Raw genomic sequence first — 22524 nt, forward strand, 5'->3', positions numbered from 1 at the left:
GTCATCACAACCTCACCTGCTATCTATTCCATCAGCATCGGTGCCCTTGAAACGATCTCACCTTGGTCCTCAGAATCCCACCACAATCAGCCCCAACACCAGCAGCACCAACAACAACACCAACCTTCTTCGCAATCAACTGATGCTGCACAGGACACAGGGCATCAGCACCCGAGCACATTGCTGCCCAGGATGCCAGGGATGGCCTCACCATGGCCATATTTACTTCACTTGACGCTGCACACCCTGGCTGCCACATGATGCGCCAGGTTGGCACCACCCCACACCAACACCATAAAGCATCCCTACAATGCCCAAACCATTCCTTTCACACTCATCGCCATTGTGGGGGGGTACCCTTATGCCTCACCATTCACTACAACTCACGAAGCCACTACCAAAGGTGCACACAAATCTGTCTAAGAATGCAAAGTGTTGAAAATAAAGATTTCAATCTTTGACAGCACATTACCAGAAACTTAAGCATATGGAGGGAGTCATGGGAGAACCTGGGTGCAGCCGTGCATCTTTGTGCAGTGCTTGTCAGTGTTTGCAGTGCTTCAATACTGACAGCACAACTGTCAAAATCAATTTGCACATGGCCCCTTTATGGAAACCGGCTGATGATGCATCATCAAATGACGTCTTCAGACCCACTTCCTTTTAATTGGCTGGGAACCTCGCTGGGCGGGCTTAACAAGCCCAATCAACATAAAATCACTTGAAGAGAGTGGGCTGGAGCAGGCAGCGGGCTGGGACCACGCTACCCACCCTAGACCTGCCTCAGTCGGCGAAATTGCGGCCTTTATCACTGTAGCTTCTCCCCATTTCCCCTCCAACCCTCATCAGGTTCATCTCCTCCTTGAAACTATGGCACTGTTCACTGTCTTCCAATCCAGTTCCTGATCATAAAGCTACCTTTCCTTCATCGTCAGTGACTCCCTTTTCACAAGGTCTGTCTTTTGACCCTTCAGAACTACCATCATCACACTCATCTTAAAATAAAAAGTCCTTGGCCCCTCCTTTTTCTGCCAATTACTGCTCCTTATCTAACCTCCTTTTCCTCTCTAAAGTTCTCGAACATGTTGCCACCCAGCTCCATGCTGACGTCTTTCATTGCTTCCTGTTTCAATCCCTACAGTCCAATTTCCCCCTTCACACAGCATTGTGCCTATTGTGAGCAGAGCCAGTGATACCATTCTTCATGACTGCAATCTTGGTATACTATCCCTCCTTGGCCTCTCTGCATTATTTGATATGCTTGACTACTCCATTCTCTTCCAACTTATCTCCTCTGTCTCCAACTCTGCATACCACCCATACTTAGTTCCAGTTCTGCTTGTTCCAATGCAGCCGACATATATTCTGCAATAGTTTCTCCTCCTCCACCTCAGGCTGCCCCAAGATTTCATCCTTGGTCCTTTCCAGTTCCTCATCTACATGCTGCCGTTCGGCAACATCACCCATTGGCATGGCATCAACTTCCATCAATATGCCGATGACAGCTAGCTCTATATCCCTCCACCATTACCCTTAACTCCACAATTACCACTACGCTGTTCATCTGCTTGCCCAATACCAGGTCCTGGAGGAGCCAAAGTTTTCTCCAACTTGACATGGGCAGGACTGAAGCCACAAAAAACTCCATTCCTTTGCCCCTAGTTTGATCCCTCTCAGCTACCTGAGGCTGAATGTGCCAGTGTGCAATTTAAGTGTCCTGATTGACCCTGAGTTCAACTTCAAACTACATACCTTATCCATTATCACAACTGCTTGTTAACACCTCCACAACATTTCTCACTTCCACCCCAAACTCATTTTCATCCTCATCAGCTCATCATCATTACTGCTGGATTGTTCTTGTCTTTGTTGCGTGCCTTGGGATATTTTTTTATGTTAAAGGTGGTATACAAATGCAAGTTGTTATTGTTTGTAAAAATCATCTTTCATTTATTGTAGTTGATTAAGTTGAAAGCCTACCACCATCTTATTTTGAAATGAGTACTTTAGCAAAACATATCATAAACAAGTCAAACATTTATTTATTTTCCACCAGTTCCATTGCAGTCATGTTCAGGATGCTACAATTAAGTCTGCCATGAGTACATCGCTAAGTCATACAGACTGAATTTGGTCTTTGGCACCAGGTTTAATTCACAGTACGGGTTGAGTTAGCTTATCTCAGCCAGATGAGTAACTGGGGTGTTATAATTTACCTCACCCAACCACTTGTGTAAGGTGGCAGAGAAGTGCCAGTCCCTATGGAAATGTGCCCCTGCCATTGTCCTTTAGGAAAGGAGGAGATAAAATTAAGGGAAAGAGGACCGCAGTTGTGAGGAAATATGGTTGACCTGTGCTGAAGGGCAGTGGGGAGATGAGGGAAGCATAATAGATTACCACTTCATTAAAAATAACAAACTTGGGAAATTCGGTGCAATTGCTGGTGGTTTTTAACTTAACTTCCTTTTTTCCCCCCCACACTGCCCTACCACATGTTTTTAGGGTACTAAAAACCACGAATCCTCTTGGAGTCAGGTGGTAGGGTAGTCTTGGCGGAAGACTTTGTCATAACAGCCTTCAGCTTAGCTTCTTGACCTGCAAACACATGGAAGGATTATTAGATTTAATTTTTCACTCTGCTCAAGATGGAACACCACAGTCAACAAGAAATCGTCCCAGCCAAGAAATGTTAAAATGCACCCAAATAAATAATTTGGAGTAGATATTTGTGTGTACCACCTAGACAGAGGCGTAAAGCATGAACTGGGAAGAGTGGAAAATCAGGCAGGAATGATTGGGCGCCAATATTGGAGCCTGCCCAATTTTCCTTCTATTAATTTAAATGGAAGAAAAATTGGGCAGGTTCAGTTATGAGTGTACTTTCTTCCCTGCCAGATTTTCCTCTGTGCGCTCTGCCCAGGCAATACTTTACGCCAAATAGTGCTGGCAAAAATCTGCCCACTGTATTTGAGTGGTAGGCAGTCCCTGGAACTTGAATTCTTTATCTTGTGATTGGGAGACAAGCACTTAGCCACTAAAGCTACCCACCTGTACTTGTAAATAATTTGAAATTTCTGAGGTGTTTACTTCAGAATTGTTCAATATATTCGAGTGGTAGAATTACTGATAGCTACTAATAGTATGTTTTGTCAATTCAAATTGTTTAGGGTTTTAAACTCATAAGAGATCACACTGAACAATAGATCTTTGACTGATGAACAATATACTGTAAACTGTTGTTTTATTCAGCATAGCAATACACGATCAGTTTGTACCATTAAAATAGTGTTTTATTACCACATTCTCCTTGTGACTGTTTTGCATTACATGAGCTGAATACCTTTGAAATGACACACGTACGCAGGCAGTTATTAAATGCTTACTCAGCAGTTTTGGTGAGGATGAGATTACATTGCTTTTTGAATAGCAGTAGAAGAACTAAATCCGCATCTTAAACTGCAAAATTTCCATTCACATTTCACCTTGAATACTGAGGAAGGACAGCCAGAAGTTTTTAAGATGGGATTCCTGAAAGATCCTTTGCCCTGATGAGATGGTGCATTATTGCGCAGAGCTCTAAAAGGAAACCAGGACTGTTAAAGGAGTGTTCCTCATCTGCAAGATGCTATTAGTGAATTGCATCTAGAAGAACATACTTAATTGTTTTACATAGAGACAATTTGGGACCATGAGAAATGTAACCTCATTTTTATTCACTTTTTAACCAAAACCACACAGCTATTTTAAGCATCTCTTCTTTGCCATCATACATGAACTGTATAACAACCACATATATATTTTCTCCCTCTCCTTGAGTTCACTTGCGCCACACATCATTCCCTAAGAGGTTAGATGGTGTCCCACTCCGAGGACTCGGTAACTAGCAGCATATTTGTAGTCCGTTTAAAAACAGTCAACTAATCATCTTCAGATTTACGAATATATGCTATTCTTCACTTCCAGTTTCCATATTTACTAAATCCTGCAGGTGCCTGTTACTTATGTGTAATGTCCAAAGTCTTTTCAGACTTGTTGTGAGATGCATTTGGCTCTCTTTACCTGCATTGTGTGGCTACATCCTTTGTTAGTGCCATCTTGTTTTGACTTTGTTGTTGGAAGTCTTGCAGAATGTTGCCTAAGCCTTTTCACCAAATATTCAGAATTTAAAACCGGTTAGAAGCTTGCTGAACTTGAAGAAAAGTCTCAGGATGTCTCAAAGCAATTCACAACCAATGAATTACTTTTGAATTTACTTATATGCATCTGAATAGGTAGAAATGGTCTCCATTTAGTGTCTCATCCAAAAGACAATACTCCCTCAGTACTACACTGAAGTGTCCATCTAGATTATGTGCTCAATCTTGGAGTGAGACTTCAACCCAGATGCAAGTGTGCTACCAACTGAGCCAAGCTAACACTTAAAACCATCCATAGTAGTATGATACAGCACAGGAGGCCAGTCGGCCCATCACGCCTGTGCCGGCTCCTTGGTAATCCATTTAGTCCCACTACCCTGCACTTTCCCCATGGCTCTGTAAATTTTGTGGCCAGAGCCTCTGCAATTTCCACCCTTGTGACCCTCAGTAACCTAGGATGCATCCTATCTATACTTTTCTGCTTTGAGTACTGCCAACCTTTTAAGTACCTCCTCTTTATCTATTTTTATCCTATCCAATACCACTACTACCTCCCCTTTTATTGCCTTTTATTCTGGACAATATTTATCCCTCAATCAACATAAAAACGGTTTATCTGGTCATTATCATATTGCTGTTTGTGGGAGCTTGCTGTGCACAAATTGGCTGCCATGTTTCCCACATTACAACAGCGACTACACTCCAAAAGTACTTCATTGGCTGTAAAGCGCTTTGAGATGTCCGGTGGTCGTGAAAGGTGCTATATAAATGTAAGTTTTTTTTTTACATTGGCAGCATCCTCATCTCTAGTGAGGGCAGATGCAAAGTACTTACAGTATTTAGTTCCTCAGCCATACCCTCTGCCTCCACAAGAAGATCTCCTTTTTTGTTCCTAATCACTCTTCTTTTGACTACGCTTTTACTATTTATATGTTTATAAAAGACTTTTATGTTTGCTGCTAATCTATTCCCATACTCTGGGGTCGATTTTCCCAAAGCTGTCGGGAAGAAGGCGGGACTACAACTTTCAGGTTTTAGACCCGCCTACATCGACGTCTGGCCAATCCACGTGATTTTCCCTTGATTGACCTTGTTGAGCCCGCCCAGCGGGCTCAGCAGGCCAATTAAGGGCCACCCGGCAACAGGTGACGTCACAGACTGCAATTTCATCTGTCAAGAGTTCTTGACAGATGAAATATCAGTGTTTCACAGCTGTTTGAAGCTGCCAAACACTGACAGTCTGAGATCTAACATGAGTCCTTCTGCACAGACTCAGTTAGAACTCTCAGCAGCACTCAAAGCTGAAGGCTGTCACTTTTCACAGATCGCAGCCATTCAGCTTTAAGTGCCGGCTGAGTGATGGACTCCCGACGCCTACAGGAAGAAAGGCTGTTAAGGTAAGTACAGGTAATTTAAACTTCTTTACACACTTTAGACACACCAAACACACTTACCCTTGCACTCATGCACCCATCACTCACCTGAACACCGACATCGCGACCCCTCCAACTCCTTCAACCCGACGGCCCGCCTGCTCGAACCTGGCGTGGTTTGGAGCTGTCGGGAATCCCACACGACACCCCTCAAAATAGGGATTAGGCTAAAAACTGCCTGTTAACTACCTGTTAACACTAATCCCTTCCCGCCTGGGGTCGGCGGGTCCCAGTGTGGGGCGGGTACCCACCGCCTCTGAAACGTGCGTGGAGCGAGCTTTTGGGCGGGATGGTGTCAGGACCCCCGAATTCGGGATTTTTCCCCCCCACGCCTGAAACCCCGCATGACGGCTCCAGGAAAATCGACCCCTCTGTCTTCGTCCTGCTTATTCCCTTTTTTTAGATCTCCTCTGTTCTCTGCATTTATCTTTGTTCTCTACTGTATTGTGAACCTTAAATTTGTCATAAGCCTCCTTTTTCTGTTTTATTAATCTCTATGGGGGTAAAATTGGATTAGGCCCACAAACGGGAGCAGGGATCTCAATGTGTGATCTGTCCACATCTGTTGAAAGGAGTTCAGGCAGCACACAAAATTCATGCTGCCTGCTACTTAGCATGATTGTAGCGCACAGCCCAGTGCCGAACGCGCTGCTGACTGGCTGTGTACTCAGCTGGGGGCCGAAGTTTGCAATGTTTGCGCGCGGTTAGTTTTACTTAAAGCTAGCTTGCACCTCTTTAAGGCAGTCTGCACCTCTTAAAGGTGAACTGCTTTCTAGTGATCAAAAATTTTAAATCAGCCTCAGCACAAACCAAAATGGCTCAACACGCCAGGGATAGGGCACCCAGGTTCTTGGACACAGCCCTTGAAGCTTTTGTGCCGGGCGTGAACACTCAAAGGGAGGTCCTGTACACGCAGGAGGCCTTCCAGAAACACTAAGAAGGATGTGGGACCAGATCGAGGCGCCAGGACATGGCTCCAGTGCCCAAATAAGCTTAATGACCTCAGACGAGTGGTTATGGTCAGTGAATGCATCTTCAAAAGCCATCTCCTACCAACTGCATCACTAGCCTCACACAGTGCTTAATGCACGACACACTCACCCCATCACTCACCTACCAACAATCTTCACCAAACATGAGGCACACCTCACATTCCTAGCTTCACCTCACCCTCACATGCTTATCACTGCTGCAAGCCTCACACCCACGTCTCACAGCTTGAACACACCATCAGTTATTCAACTATGACAGCCACATCACCCAAACACATTACACTTCTCTTGCTGGAAAAGGTGGCGAATAACCGGCTCTAGCAGACCTTAACTGGCGGGGGGACAGGCTCACCTGCATCACCTCACCCTCCTGAAGGAGATGATGCTGGCCATTCTTGGCAGGGACCGTGGCCAGCAGCGGGGCTGAAAGAATAGAAAATGCCGGTTTCCTCATACGTTAACCACCTTCTCATATCCCACTTCCCGCTCATCCCACAGTCAATTCAATTCACTATCTGCACATGATGTAAGCATGCACCTCTTTCTTCCCCGCGCATTTTGGCCAAGAGCACGCTGTGATGGTCAGTAATATGTCGAGGAACCAACTAGAGATCAGGCCATCTTAGACTGGGTATTATGTAATGAGAGAGGATTAATTAGCAATCTTGTTGTGCGAGGCCCCTTGGGGAGGAGCGATTATAATATGATAGAATTCTTCATTAAGTTGGAGGGTGAAGTAGTTGACTCAGAGACTAGGGTCCTGAATTTAAATAAAGAAAACTACGATGGTATGAGGCATGAGATGGCTAGGATGGATTGGGGAACGTTACTTAAAGGGTTGACGGTGGCTAGGCAATGGCAAACATTTAACGATTGCATGGATGAACTACAGAATTTTTTCATCCCTGTTTGGCATAAAAATAAAACAAAAAAGGTGACTCAACCGTGGCTAACAAGGGAAATTAGGGATAGCATAAGATCCAAGGAGAGGACATATAATTTGGCCAGAAAAAGCGGCAAACCTGAGGATTGTGAACAGTTTAGGATTCAGCAAAGGAGGACAAGGGGATTAATTAAGAGGGGGAAAATAGATTATGAGAGTAAGCTTGCAGGGAACATAAAAATTGACTGTAAAAGCTTCTATAGATATGTGAAGAGAAAAAGATTGGTGAAGTCAAGTGTAGGTCTCTTGCAGTCAGAATCAGGGGAATTTATAATGGGGAACAAAGAAATGGCTGACCAATTAAATACATACTTTTGGTTCTGTCTTCACAAAGGAGGATACAAATAACCTCCCAGAGATGTCGGGGAACATAGGGTCTAATGAGAGGGAGGAAGTGAATGAAATCAGTATTTGTAGGGAAATAGTGTTAGGGAAATTGACGGTATTGAAGGCCGATAAAACTCCAGGGCCTGATAATCTACATCCTAGGGTACTTAAGGAAGTGGCCCTAAAAATAGTAGATGCATTGCTGGTCATCTTCTAAAATTCTATAGACTCTGGAACAGTTCCCATCGATTGGAGGATAGCTAATGTAACCCCACTATTTAAAAAAGGTGGTAGAGAGAAAACGGGGAATTATAGACCAGTAAGCCTGACATCGGTAGTGGGGAAAATGCTGAGTCCATTATAAAAGATGTAATAGCAGAGCACTTGGAAAACAGTGACAGGATCGGACAAAGTCAACATGGATTTACAAAAGGTAAATCGTGCTTGACTAATCTACTGGAATTTTTTGAGGATGTAACTGGTAGAATAGATAAGGGAGAACCAGTGGATGTGGTGTATTTGGACTTTCAGAAGGCTTTTGATAAGGTCCCGCATAAGAGATTAGCGTGCAAAGTTAAAGCACATGGGATTGGGGTAAGGTACTGTCTTGGATAGAGAACTGGTTGGCAGACAGGAAGCAAAGAGTTGGAATAAATGGGTCTTTTTCCGAGTGGCAGGCAGTGACTAGTGGGGTACCGCAGGGATCGGTGCTAGGACCCCAGCTATTCACAATATATATAAATGATCTAGACGAGGGAACTAGATGTAATATCTCCAAGTTTGCAGATGACACAAAGCTGGGTGGGCGTGTGTGCTGTGAGGAGGATGCAGAGAAACTCCAGTATGATTTGGACAGGTTGGGTGATTGGGCAGATGTATGGCAAATGCAGTATACTGTGGATAAATGCGAGGTTATCCACTTTGGTGGCAAAAACAGGAAGACAGATTATTATCTGAACGGCAATAGATTGGGAGAAGGGGAAGTGCAACGAGACCTGGGTGTCCTTGTGCACCAGTCGCTGAAGGTAAACATGCAGGTGCAGCAGGCGGTTAAGAAGGCAAATGGTATGTTGGCCTTTTAGCAAGAGGATTCGAGCACAGGAGCAAGGATGTCTTGCTGCAGTTGTACAGGGCCTTGGTGTATTGTGTGCAGTTTTGGTCACCTTATCTGAGGAAGGATGTTCTTGCCATGGAGGGAGTGCAGCAAAGATTGACCAGACTGATACCTGGGATGGCAGGAATGACTTATGAGGCGAGATTGGGTCGATTAGGCTTATATTCACTAGAGTTTAGAAGAATGAGAGGGGATCTCATTGAAACTTATAAAATTCTGACAGGACTAGACAGACTAGATGCAGGAAGGATGTTCCCGATGGTCGGGGGAGTCCAGAACCAGGGGTCACAGTCTAAGGATAAGGGGTAAGCCATTTAGGACTGAGATAAGGAGGAATTTCTTCACCCAGAGAGAGGTAAACCTGTGGAATTCTCTACCACACAAGGCAGTTGAGGCCAATTCATTAAATATATTCAAGAAGGAGTTAGATATATTTCTTAAGGCTAAAGGGATCAAGGGATATGGGGAGAAAGCAAGGACAGGGTACTGAATTTGGATGATCAACAATGATCTCATTAAATGGCAGAATAGGCTTGAGGGGCCGAATGGCCTACTCCTACTCCTATCTTCTATGTTTCTAGTAACATTGGGAAGGTAAGGTAAAGTGTGGGACTAATGTTGAGTGGCAAATTTGGTTTGCGTTCACTGGTACCGCAGGGGGATGATTCAATCCCGGATATCCCGGCCAGAAAGGGATTGTCTGGATTGCATCCTTCCTTTCGCTTCCTCCCCCTCCTCTTCTGCTTCCTCCTCTTCTGCCTCCTCCTCCTCCTCTTCTGCCTCCTCCTCCTCCTCCCTCTGAGAGCAGCTTGTCCCCTTTGCTGTCTCTGCTCCATCTCCACGTCATGCTGCAACCCAAGGGGGACTGCAACTACAGCCCCCAGGACTGGGAGCTAGTGGTCTTCTCAGAGGCCTTTAAGAGCCTTGGCAACATCCAGTAGCACTCCCTGCATTCAACTTTTAAATGTCTTACACCAAGTCACTACTCAAATAAACTGTAGAGAAACCAGTACAAAAGCAAAAAGCAACTTACCACAAAGTTGCATGTGTCCCTTTAAGTAGCGCTGGTGGGGTGGTCCGTCGTGCAGCTGAACACGTGTTCAGCTGTCCGTGCTTTGGAGAGGGCTTACAGTCGAGCGGTGATGTCCAAAATAGCAGGTCGTGCATCAAATCAGCGTTGCACGCTGATTGACATCACGCTCTGCCCCATTAGCATTCTTCTGGTGAATGCAGGCAATGGCCGTGCCACTGACTTGCTCAAAATGGCGGCTGCCGCAGCCCGCACCAGTAGTGAGTGAAAGCGAGGCGGCCGCCATTTATTTTGCCAAAACTAGCCTGAACAGCCTATGCTAAGGTGCTGAATTTCAGGGCCTATATCTTTAGTCATCCAGGGAGTACTAGCTTTGGATGCCCTTCCTTTCCCCCTTGTGGGAATGTGTCCACTCTGTACATGAATCATCATCTCCTTGAGGGCCTCCCATTGTTTAATTACTGTTTTGCCTACCAATTTTTGATTCCAATCCACCTGGGCCAGATCCCTTTTTAACTGACTGAAATTAGCCCTCCTCCAGGTAAGTACCTTTATGCTTGATTGTTCTTTGCCCATTTCAATAACTATTCTAAATCTAATGATAATATGATCGCTGTTCCTCAAATGTTCCCCCACTGAAACATGCTCCACTTGCCCCACTTCATTCCCCAGAGCTAGATCCAGCACTGCTTCCTTCCTCGTTGGGCTGGAAACACACTGATCAAGAAAGTTTTCTTGTACACATTTCAGGAATTCCTCCCTCTTTGCCCTTTACACTGTTACTATCTCAGAATTTATTGGGATAATTGAAGTCCCCCATTATCACTATAGTTCTTGCATCTTTCTGTAATTTGTCTACATCTCCTTTCCACTTTGGTGGCCTATCATGCTGACCTTTATCCTCTATTCATATCTATCAGCCCCCGACACTATGTGGTGATGTTGCGATCACTCTTTCGCGCTGCATGTTGGGTTGTAAACATTACTCAATGCCTTAAAAGGCTCTCGCTTCCATTTTCAGATATGTCTCAAGGTGCCAAACCAACTTAAAAAGCCCAAAATAACAACAGAAAACGCTGGAAAAACTCAGCAGGCCAGGGCAGCATCCGTGGAGAGAGAAACAGAGTTAACGTTTCAGGTCAATGACCTTTCGTCAGAACTGGAAAAAAGCAGGAAATGGAAAGCAGGTTTAGGGGCTGGGAAAAGGGGGAGGGGAGGGGCTAAAAAGCCCATTAGTGTCTGCCTCTTAAGACTTTTTCAGCAAAATCACACTAATTGAGCAGGAAACAGCAAACACACTGTAGCTGGATAAATATTTTGGTCACACAGTCACTGTGCTGTGCAATTAGTGTGTGATTATGCCGTCATTGCACAGTTACTTAATATAAGTATTGCAATTTTATAAAGTGAGAACCTACAGTTATTAAGAGGTAACACAATCAGCCTATATTGAATTAGTGGCTGGGGAGAATTGTACATCATCAATGAGACATGTTGTGCTGGGCGTGACAGCAGATACTTTCTCATGTTGACTAACTGGATTTTAGCTGAAGTGTGTGAAGGAGATCTTTACTCAAAGGATGAAGATTCATATCACTTTTGTAAGTAATTTAATGCTGTGGTAAGGATGTATTTTTGTAATGAAATTTAGAAGATAATGCTAGTCATATTACTAAACATTTATAACACCCACAATAAATTGTTACTTGAAAAGTAAATTTGCCCAAAATGCATTTGTTTAAAAATGGACTCATACATGCTAACAAAAAAGTGGGTACTACAACATTAACACAGCAGAATAAATGGGGGTAAAATAGTTCAATTTAATTTCTACTGCAAACTTTTGAGGAGAAGGAGCCTTCCTTTATGAGCTGACTCCCCATTGTCTCCATTGATTTTGGTCACCACAAAAGAGTGTTGATTACCAGTGAGACATTCAAGCCCATAATCCTGAATGCACTGAGTGAGATGTTGGTCGGTGGGGGGGGGGGGGGTTGGAAATAGGCGGAGAGGAGGGAGCAACGATGGTAAGTAGAATAATGCTGTGGAGAGTGGTGCCTGTTTTGTACCAACAAGAAATACCCTGCTTATCTGCCTGGTAAAGTTTCCTCCACAGTGCCATCTTCCTGAGCAAAACTTCAAATGACATTTCATTACTGAGACTGTAAGACATTTCCTGAAGTAATAGCCAGACAAATGCAGAGGAGCTGAACTGCACAGCAGAAAAGTACAGAGTCAGCAAGTTCTATTGATTAAAAACTAACCTTAAAGTGGCTCTCTGAGCATGTGGCTAGACTGTAAATGCGAAAAAAATGTCACAAGTTGATTTGTAGAGCTAAATGAAGTAACCTTCACTTTGACTTTAAAAAATAAATAAAATACAATGAAGCAGCTGAAGTATTTCATCAAATGTCAATAACTAAAAAATAGGAAAACCAGCCTGTGGCTTGGAGGTTCTTTTCTTGTGCAAACACTTTTTGGGGGTTGGGAGTAAGCTTTTTTGTATGTGTTTGGAGAAAAATGCAATAATTCAGCCATTGTCTAATTTACCCATATGCTTGAGAAAGACAGATTAATTAAATATACAACAGTGTTGCTCTTTGGACTGTGGTCTCATTTACAGCATGGGCCATAAATTAGACAGAATAAATACTTCAATGTGTCGGCAGTTAGAGCTGCTACGTCAGAGCCGCTCGAAGGCTGGTGGGTGGAGAGCAGAGTGTTTCTTGATAATGATAGTCACGTCTGGGTCTGTCTGGTAACCAATGGAAACCAGACATGATGTAACACCAGGATGAACTTGAACTTGGGGGACTTAAAAAGGGAACAATAGACCAGAGTAATCAATAAAGCATATTTCTGTGAAGGATTACAGCACTGCTCTCGGGTAACCTTGCCTGCCAGGCAGTGAATAGTCAGGAGTGGGAAAGAACCTTGTTTTAATTTAAGAGGGAAGGCAGAAGCACTGCAGTCCAACACAGTGCACTTTAGAGGAAGGAAGGTGCTATGTTCAATTGCACCCCCTGCTGACAAAAGCTAGTATTATTTTACAGGGCACATGGGCTTTTTAATTAAGAATGCTGGTAGTAACACAGTTTTCACTTTAAGTTGCATTCTTCCTTGCTCACTTTAACTGCAAACTCCAATAAACAAAATCATCCTGGCACACTTTGTGTGCTTTTCTTTGTTTCCCTTTTGGTTTGAGAAGGTTCACTTTTAAATGTTAAGAGACAGATTTTCATAGACCTGTAAAATATAGCCGACCAAGTACAAGGTGGTTAAATAAGTGTATGCCTTTAAGTACGTTAATTAAAGTTCTAAAAGAAAAACTAGGAAAAAATACTTCTTGTCCACAAAAGGTTAAAATACTTCCGCCGTGTGACAAGAATAGTTAAATAAAGTAGACTTCATTTGAATAGGCTGAAAACCAACTTGTTAAAAAATATACAAATATTCATTGTTTTTCCTTTAAAGATAATATATTAAATGTAAGACATTCCATTACTAATCTCTTTCCCTCAAACAGTACTTTTTTTAATCAATTAGCGAAGGAGCATTGAATACCAATTTTATAGCATACAGACTAAATACCAGCCAATTGCAGTTCTGCTGAAGCTGCAGGATTCCCCTTGCATTGATCTGCTAATTGATGTTGAGTTGCATTAAGATCTGTGCACTCATGCTGATTTTGAATAGAGAACCTTGTACTTTCAACTTTAACCCTTTCCAGCACAGACAATATGGTAGTGTAGTGGTTATGTTACTGGACTAATCTAGAGATGTGGATCTACAGACCATGAGTTCACATTCAACCATGGCAGTTTGAGAATCAGTAACCCAAGTTTATACGACAAGCCGACCGTTTCATGCGCATTTTCACTGATACAAAGAATAGACTGCAAGAACAAGGCCCACCACTAATTTCTCAAGGCAACTAGGATGGGTAATAAATGTCAGCCTTGCCAGCAATGTCCACATCCCAAGAAGTAATAACAAAAAATCTGGATTGTCTTTGAAGTATAAATATTCACAGCCAAAAAGTATATGTGTGTAGTTCTGATTCGAACAGAAAAGGTAATGGTGCTGAACATGCATGGGTGAACACATCCTGGCGGAATTGGCAGGATGCGCCCACTGGTGACCAGTGATTGGGCAGGCTGGGGCTCTTTCCTCAGGAAAAGAGAAGACTAACAGGAGACCTGATAAAGGACTTTAATTAAGAAGAGGTTCGATAGGGTGGATGTGGAAAAACTGTTTCCACTTGTTGATACCTCCAGAACGAGGGGGCATAAATATAAGATAGCCACTAACAGATCAAATAAAGAATTTTGAAGGTATTTCTTTACACAGGGTGTTGAGAATATGGGACTTGCTGCCACATGGAGTGGTTGAAGCAGAGAGCATTGATGCATTTAAAGAGAAGCTTGATGCATACATTAGGGAGAAAGGAATAGAGGGATACGGGGGCAGGGTATGAAGATTTAATTAGAGTGGGAGGAAGTTTGTGTGGAATATAAACGCTGGCCTAGACCAGTTGGGCCGAATGGCCTGTTTCTGTGCTGTAGTTTCCATGTAGATCTAAATAAGGGCCAGAAATTTATAATAGAAAAAGTTGAGTGGAAATGCAAGCCGATGTAAGATTTTTAAGTTATTAAATAGTTTCAAATTACATAGTGCATAAAAATAAGGACAGAATCTGTAACTTTAAAATTGGAACTGAATTATGTCTTCAATTATCCCCGCACTTTTAACACTGCTTCTGCTGAGGACTAGATTTGGTCTTACCTCCCCACAATAGATCGACTAGTATGTTACAAAATAAATTTGAGTGCTTTGTCCATTTTTTACCTCGACTAAGGTTTTAGGTGGGGTGTTGCATAGGTGGTTTTTAAATGAGAAGATTATTCTATAACTGAAATCCAAGATGCAATGTTTCTTGCCTTTTTTAATGAGTCATTGTCTTCATTGGGGAAAAACCTCAAAAGTGTGTTGTAATGATGGTAATGCGTAGGCCAATGTGTCCAAACGTGTGTGTATGTAATACATCTTTAAATTCTGTAACATAGTTATTTCTGGGCAAGTTCTATTTGGCAATTATCACATCTGCCCGTTTGCCATGAAAATAAAATCCATACAGCTGTCTGTCCCAGCAATAATCTTACCGGTGTGCACTTTTAAACAAGACCTTGCTTTTCTCTAGTAAACAAATTGACCCACGTAAATGACCCATTTTACGGCATTCAGATGCTTCAACAAACTGATTGGAATAACATCAAGAACAATAGGATATGCCCTCGAGAAACAAATAGAATTGCGTCTAACAATCATGTAAACTCCTGTAAACAAGATCTAAGGTGAATTCAAAAGTGAAGTGACTGATTTAATGTCTATAGTTTTCAAAGATGGTGATGATCTAATTGAATCGTGGAGCAGGCTCGAGGGGCTGAATGGCCTACTCCTGTTCCTATGATGTTCCCTCGGATTCTCTCCTTGCATTGCACAGTTAACATTGTAAAAGTGTAACTAAGAATGGATACACGTGAAAGCTGAGTCTTGACCCTTTGCCTTTCTTAGAGCACTTTTTCTGAAACAAAAAAATTTGAAGGATAATAAAAATGAAAAATGTTGTTAATGTGTACCAGTTCAATTAGCATCTGAAAGAGAAAGCTAAGTTAATAATTCAAGTGTGACCCATCAGCAGAATTATCACAGTTAGGCTTTGACCTGCTATATGCATTTGAAAGGGAAAACGGTAATGGATATTCAACTCTCCTAACAGTGTTTCTTTTAGGATCTTCGATAAAGTACATATAATGCACAATGTCAAAGCTTATGCTCGTATAAAGCGCATAGTCATAATTGTGAATAAAATCGATATTCTATTAATGTTTCATCGACTGCGATTCAACTGCTGAAGAAATTGAATGTTATATTTTTTTAAACTTTAAGAAGTGAGAGACTACCTTTGTTGTGTTGCATCTTGCAAATTGCCATCTAATCTAATCCTATGTCTTTTTTCTTCTAGTCCTGGTACCTGGGATAAAGGCCATAGCTTCCCGCCACCCAGCAGACAGACCACCTGACCCCTTCCCAACTCTGTAACATGGGAGCAAGACATCTTCACTTCAAGCTGTGGGGGGAGGGGAGATCAATAGAATTTCAACAGAAAAAATAACATGAAACAGCACGCCTAAAGGCTGAATGATGAAGACCATAGCAATGGATTTACTTAATAAGAACTGGTCATACTCGTCATTTTTGTTACCGTGCTATTGATACGTAAGGGTCTGTTACTGAGGTACTGAAATACTTAGGCTCTGTTAGAAATTTCTGAAGTGTTTTAATAGTAGAACATAGGCATAGCAAGGTAGTTTCTCATACCGGATAGAAATAGTCCGCTATCACTTACCGACTATATGATTATTACACAATTATGTAGAGTCTAACTATTTCAGGCTATCTCCAGCAAGCAGGAGACCCTTAACAGATAAAATATTAGTGGAAGATAATGAAACACACGCATTTTGAAGTTCCATAGCTAAGTCCTGCAAGATAAAAAATACTACAACACCATGGAAATAGCTAGGGCAGCTTTCTCTGCAACATATCACAAAATACAGCTCTTCTTTTTTTCCAGAAAATTAATTAAACGCAAACCCAGCTATATACCGACGCACATCAGTTATCATGGCTCCGAAAGGCATCCTGAAAGGTATATAAAATTCAAACGTCTCACAGCAAGAAGGTTAAAATGCTGCATTCACACCATTTTCTTTTTTTTTTCTCTCCGACAATAATAAGAAAAAATGTTAAAAATGAGAAATCCATGCAAACTGGGGAGGATGGTCTGCTTTGATTGAAACTGACAGGAATCAATCAAAAAAGGTTTAATTTTTTTGATTAATTGAGTAAAGTGCAATTTCATTGGATAGTTAAATATCTTTGTATGATAGAGATTGTTGAAAATTCTATTTTTGTTTTCCAAGTCCTCCCACCCCAGGACTCTAAACTATCGGGGTAAAATCATAGCCTTGCAAGAAAAAAAGGGGAGCTATTTTTTGCTTTTTTTATTTTTTTTAAAATAAACTTGCATCCCTCAAGTAAACTGAAGGAAGATTTAAAAAAAAAAATTAAAAAAAAGCTAATGGTGCTTTTACCAGATCATGTAAACTACATTCAAAATTATAGCTAATCATTGTTTTAACTAAGCACATAATAGAAAATCGCCACATCGTACTATAAGTAAATTTCTTTCTAAGCTCAAAGACACAGTACACGGATTAAGATCTTGACGAGTTTTTCAGTGTTCCACCTTAGAACATTGGAATTCAGATCCACACGTTGTATCTAGGAATCTATCCGTATCGATTTAAGCAACTTGTACATGTAAGAAACAAAAAAAACACTGCATTGAAATAGATTTTTGACCAAACAGCAAAGCAAACCCTCATCCGTGCTATGAGGCATGCTTCGCAGATATTTAACAAACCATTTTCCCATGGTATACCAACCGTATATATTCTCTGCTTGGCTTGCCAGCCAATCAGACATTTAAAATGCATGATCTAGTGTTAGTGACTAATTTTTATATAGACAATGTAGGAGAAATGTATAGTGCATTAAGACACAAGAAATATAATCCCTATTCCGGGCACTTGCCTTTTGAACCGTACTTGTTGGGCCTAAGAAAAGGGCCTCTACTACTGTCCTATACAATCAGTAAACAGAAAGTCTTGGGAAGACACTTTTGCTCCTCACTTTTTCCCTAATGGAATAAGTTTCTTGATTTGCACGAATAATATAAAAAAATATTCCGCATCAATGTGCCTTGCCCTGGATAGCAATTATACGTGGAATCATTGCACATGTTCCTATAATGTAACAATCCTCTTGGGTCTTTTCCTGGTGTAGCAATCAGAGACACTTTTTAAATGCGACATTGATGTCAGCCATTGTAAAGTTTCAACATGTAGAAAACAAATCAGTTTTGCCGCAGATAGGATTAGATTTCATTGTCCTGTACGGTCAGTGCTTTTGAAATTTGTAGATGCTAGTGTATCAGTATTTTTTTGGATGTTGCTACGTTTTAATATTATTTGGCGTCTTCCTTTGTTTTCCCAGATATATGAAAAAAATATGCAATACCTGATTTATCATGTAGAAATGCTTAGCAAGTTTTACTTTTTTTTTTTATTTGACCAAAGTTGGTGCTGCTTTTAACGCAGTCTGTTAGGTGTTTGTCTTGTAAATTGTAAACGCTGAATGCACAGACAGGAAGGGCTCTCCTTAGAGTTGCAGTAGAACTGTGAAGCACTAAGCTGAACCCTGCTCCAACAAATTTCAGAACAGTTTGTTCACATTTGAGCCTTAAACTTTCATTCAAATCCCAGACCCATTTTTTTCTCAGCATAGCAGACTGCAAGGAATTTGCATTCAAGAAAAACAAAAAAAAAATGCCCATTTTATATGCACATTTGAAACTTCCAAGTTTTCAAATTGTTTACTGATTATGTATATTAAAATGATTAAAACAAGTTTCTGGATTTTGATAGGTGTCTACTAAGTGGTGAGTAAGTGTTCCACAATACTGTATTGTGTGATTGTAATTGTTTGATGTAATTTCTTGTAATCCACATCCTTAGCCTTCCTTTAGCACGTAGCTGGGCATTACATTGACATATGTGCACTATAAAGAGCAGCTTGCAGTGCTTCACAGTGAAGGGAATAGCACGGACAAACTTTTTTTTTGTAAGAACCTTGTTAAAAGCCAAGGTTTATGAGTAGAATTGGTTGTACATACAAAATAATAAGTAAAAAAAATTGCACCCTGTTTTTAAAAACAGTTTTTAAAAAAAAGCAATAGTTCGGGCAGTTAATTATTTTTTTTATTTTTTTTTTGTTGGTGAGTGCGATTAGTCGTGGCTGCAAAGCAAGGAAAGAAAAAAAGTTGAGCTGCCCATTCAGCAGATTTGTAATTTGTATGTTGTATAGTTGTATTAATTACACTGATTTAATCTGCCCTATTTTGTAATGCAGGAACTTTTGTAACATTGTTAAAAAAAAATCTGTCAACCTAGCTTAGTGGATTTTCTGATTGTTTGTTATAAGGCAGCATTCGTAGTATTGCTATTCCTCTGGGAACTGGATTTGAGTTATAAACTTTCCTGTTTCCTTTTTTTGTATGTATTTAAGTACTTTATTTTTCTTCTTTGATTGGTATGGCATATTCCTATACTTATAAAGTATAGGCTACTGAAGAACCATTGTAAATGGACATTACATGCTGTATTTTTGAAGGTATTTGTTGTTTCAAGTCTGAAAGATGCTAGGGGAACCTGAACAAATTTAAAGTTTAAAAAAAAAAGGAAAAGTTTTTTTAAAAAGGTTTGAAAAAAATGATAGTATGTAGGGAAAGCGTAAAGGATGAAACAGACTGGGGTTGTAAGTATTATTAAGCTAACTCTCTTTCACAGTATCATGCAAAGAACACAACAAAATGAGAATTCAGTTTCATTCTGGAGGTATCCCACCCCCCTCAAGCTGGGTAACATGTGATGTTAACTTAACCCTTTCATTATTGAATTATCTTTGCATCATTTCTAGAATGTAACCTTAGAATGTTGCTGAGGTACAAAAGAAAAGCTTAAAGTCTGCAACATCAGGTTAGAAATGGATGTTTCTGTCTTTTGTAATTGTGCAAAACAATGATCATGGGTTTTTTTGTCCGCCAATAAGTCTGCAGTTCTGATTGACCGACTTCAGAGTCAAAGTTGAGCTTAGTCAAATAACAGTAGAGCCAGACTAGAAATTGCCCGAAGCACTAGATCAGCTTTTCTTCACCGGTAGGGAGGGAGAAGGGATAAAGACCACACAAGAATGAGATATCCTCTCAAAAGCATAGTTCGCAGAATTCAGTCAGCCCACAGGAATATGCAAGTTCCATGACAGGTTCTCTCACCTTTTTCTTCATGCATATTGCAGCTTTGTAGTGGCAGTGTTGTTAAAATATATACTGGACAAAAAAAATCAGATACACAGCTTGAGACAGTTTTTTTTTCCTTGTGGTGATTTTTGGAATGTCAAACAATATTACACTTTGAATTGTGTCTCTGGAAATATCTTTGATAGAAGGCCTCCATGGAACAAAATACCATAAGAACATGACTTTGAGATTGGCTTGATAATATAAGGAGAGCTTCAATAGCACCTGGCAGGATTCAGATGCACTAAAATAAAAAGTCTTGTCTTGAGAGTAATGCATGCATCAGCGTTTGACAGTAAAATCCAGCTTCGCAACTGCAGACCGAGGCTGCACAACGGTTCAGCTCGTAACTTAGGAAGTCTTTTTAATAATTAAAAAAAAGTTTTAAAAATGTTTGCAACCAGTACCGAAAATTGCTTTGATGTGTAGCAGGTAACATTGAAGCTGTTCCATAGCACTTAATTGTAATGAATACTGTGTCATCAACTTTATAATTAAATTTACTGTTAAATGCAAATCCATTACGTGGTGCTATTACAGGCTGGCAACGAAATGTGACAACTTGGGCTCACTTTACTTGCTTTATGACAGTGTAAATGCATAGCAGTGTTTTCTGCATGGGAACTATGCACAAAATCTATGGTTAACTTTGGTATCTATTGAGTTTACGTCAATCCTTGCCTTTTGTCATTATTATAAATGCCAGCTTTAGATAAAAGAAAGAAATAAGAATACCAGCATATTACCTGAAACATTACAAAAAAGTGGTGCCTGTGAAATCTGTATTATATGAATCTTCTGAACTACAATTTTCTACAACGGTCGCCTTCGCTGTCTGTCAGAACCTTCTCCTGATGATTAAGCAAATGTAAAGTAACCATACAATATTACTGCATGCTATTCCATAATGCTTATTGAGCTGTATAAATATTACTCAAGTTTATGTTAGTCATATTTTTTTTCCTGACTTGGTTCTTGTCAGATAGTTTTAAAGATATTTCACTGAGAACACATCTGTCTATTTTTTGGGGTGTTTTCAGTATTTTTCGAGGTAATACATTTACTTTTTAAAAACATTTTCAGTATTACTTTTTTTTTTGTTTGTTTGTTTATTTTGCTTCACCCTAGGGGGTGGGCACAGTTCCAAATTTAGAAACTGTGTACCCGACAACACTTACCTGACAGTTACCTATAAGTGGCATCGCACGCGATTCAGTTTAAATTTTTTTTCAATGGCGTCTGTGCATTTACCGTCCCATTACTGTGCAGCAGTGCTGTTTTGTCCGGGTCAGAAGCTCCTTTCCCAACAGAAGGACTTAAGTGAACTTCAGATTTTTGGGAGCAGGTAGCACTTTAACAGGCGGGTGAATGGGTACCCGTGCCCACCCCTACCTTCACACCAGAGCACGTATTTTTAAAACGAGAAAAAAAAGTGGCTGTTTAGTTTCATGCACGGTTGAACATTTACTTTAGATGAATTCAGTAAAAATGTTGTGCCTCTAGTACTGGCAATGATTCTGTTCTCGTGGTCATTTTTTTTTTAAAACGTGTATGTGAAAGTATGTTATTGGTTGAGAAACACTGTGGGCATCCATTCTTACTCAACTAAATCTCTGCAAGTTTTGAGCTGGTGTGGATTAGTTTAACTCTTGTATTCAACCATTAGTGCTACCACCTTCTCACATTACAATACGATTACTGGAAGCAAGTGCTGCATTTCCTATGCAACAAAAAAAGGAAAATAAAATGCTAATGCTACTGTATTCTGTATTCATGTCTCATTTTTATGGTGTCTTTTAGTTACAGGGGCAAGCAATATCCGACAGAAAACGGAAGGGGTGGGGGGAATTCCCGTCCAAATGGATAGGAAATCAGGTGGAGTCTATAAGGGAGAACCGAGCCACTACCACCCGTTTTGTCAAAGTTGAATTTCACCTGCTGTGCCTCCTTGTTTTGCCTTACCAACCATATTTTTATGTTTCCAAAAGAAACTATTCGGCTTACAGTACTGACAAAATAGCCCCATTAGCACTCTTATTACAGAGCATCTTACCACTTTAATATTCTCCTCCCTTTCCAAATTTCTCCCTTCTATAAGATAACAGCATCTATAATTCATTCAATGCAAAGTGCTTCAAGATGTTTGAGAGATATAGTAAGCTGCTATATGAAGGCAACTCTTTATTTCTCTTCTGAAAGAAGCATAATGAGCAAATTGACCGTCTAATATAACTGGTTTCAGGAGAGTGCTTGTGCTGTCCTTCCACCTTGTTCAGTTAGTCCAGTTACCTTCAGTTGGAAGTTCACATGGTACTGTACATGGTATCCATCTTGGAACATTTTACATTTCAGTTTCTTAATTGTCCATTTACTCCTTTCTTTATCTTTATCTTCTCACATTCCACTGTGTTTAAAGTGTAGAATTTTATTCTGAATAAAATTTTGGACTTTTAATACATTTAATGTATAAAACATCCCCAAAATGCACTCTTCTTTGTTCTGGTTACTTTCCAATGTAATTTTTTTAAATTTTCTTTAAAATAAAAACATTGAATTGCAGAAAAAGT

The 22524-nt window shown here is 40.7% G+C and overlaps 1 protein-coding gene across 13 annotated transcripts in view; it reads left to right on the forward strand.

The window, feature by feature from the left end:
- nfia (nuclear factor I/A) overlaps positions 1-21720 on the forward strand; it is an 885553-nt gene extending 863833 nt beyond the window's left edge. For all 13 annotated transcript variants that reach the window (XM_085982852.1, XM_085982857.1, XM_085982863.1 and 10 more), the window contains one exon: positions 16001-21720. In XM_085982852.1, coding sequence (XP_085838978.1) covers positions 16001-16077 — 77 coding nt within the window. In that variant the 3' untranslated portion in view covers positions 16078-21720. The remainder of the gene's footprint in view (positions 1-16000) is intronic.
- The last annotated feature ends 804 nt before the right edge of the window (positions 21721-22524 follow it).

Source organism: Somniosus microcephalus, chromosome 3 (genome assembly GCF_052327205.1).
Source record: "Somniosus microcephalus isolate GS21.2 chromosome 3, FLI_Smic_1.0, whole genome shotgun sequence".
In the NCBI taxonomy this organism is placed as follows: Eukaryota; Metazoa; Chordata; class Chondrichthyes; order Squaliformes; family Somniosidae; genus Somniosus; species Somniosus microcephalus.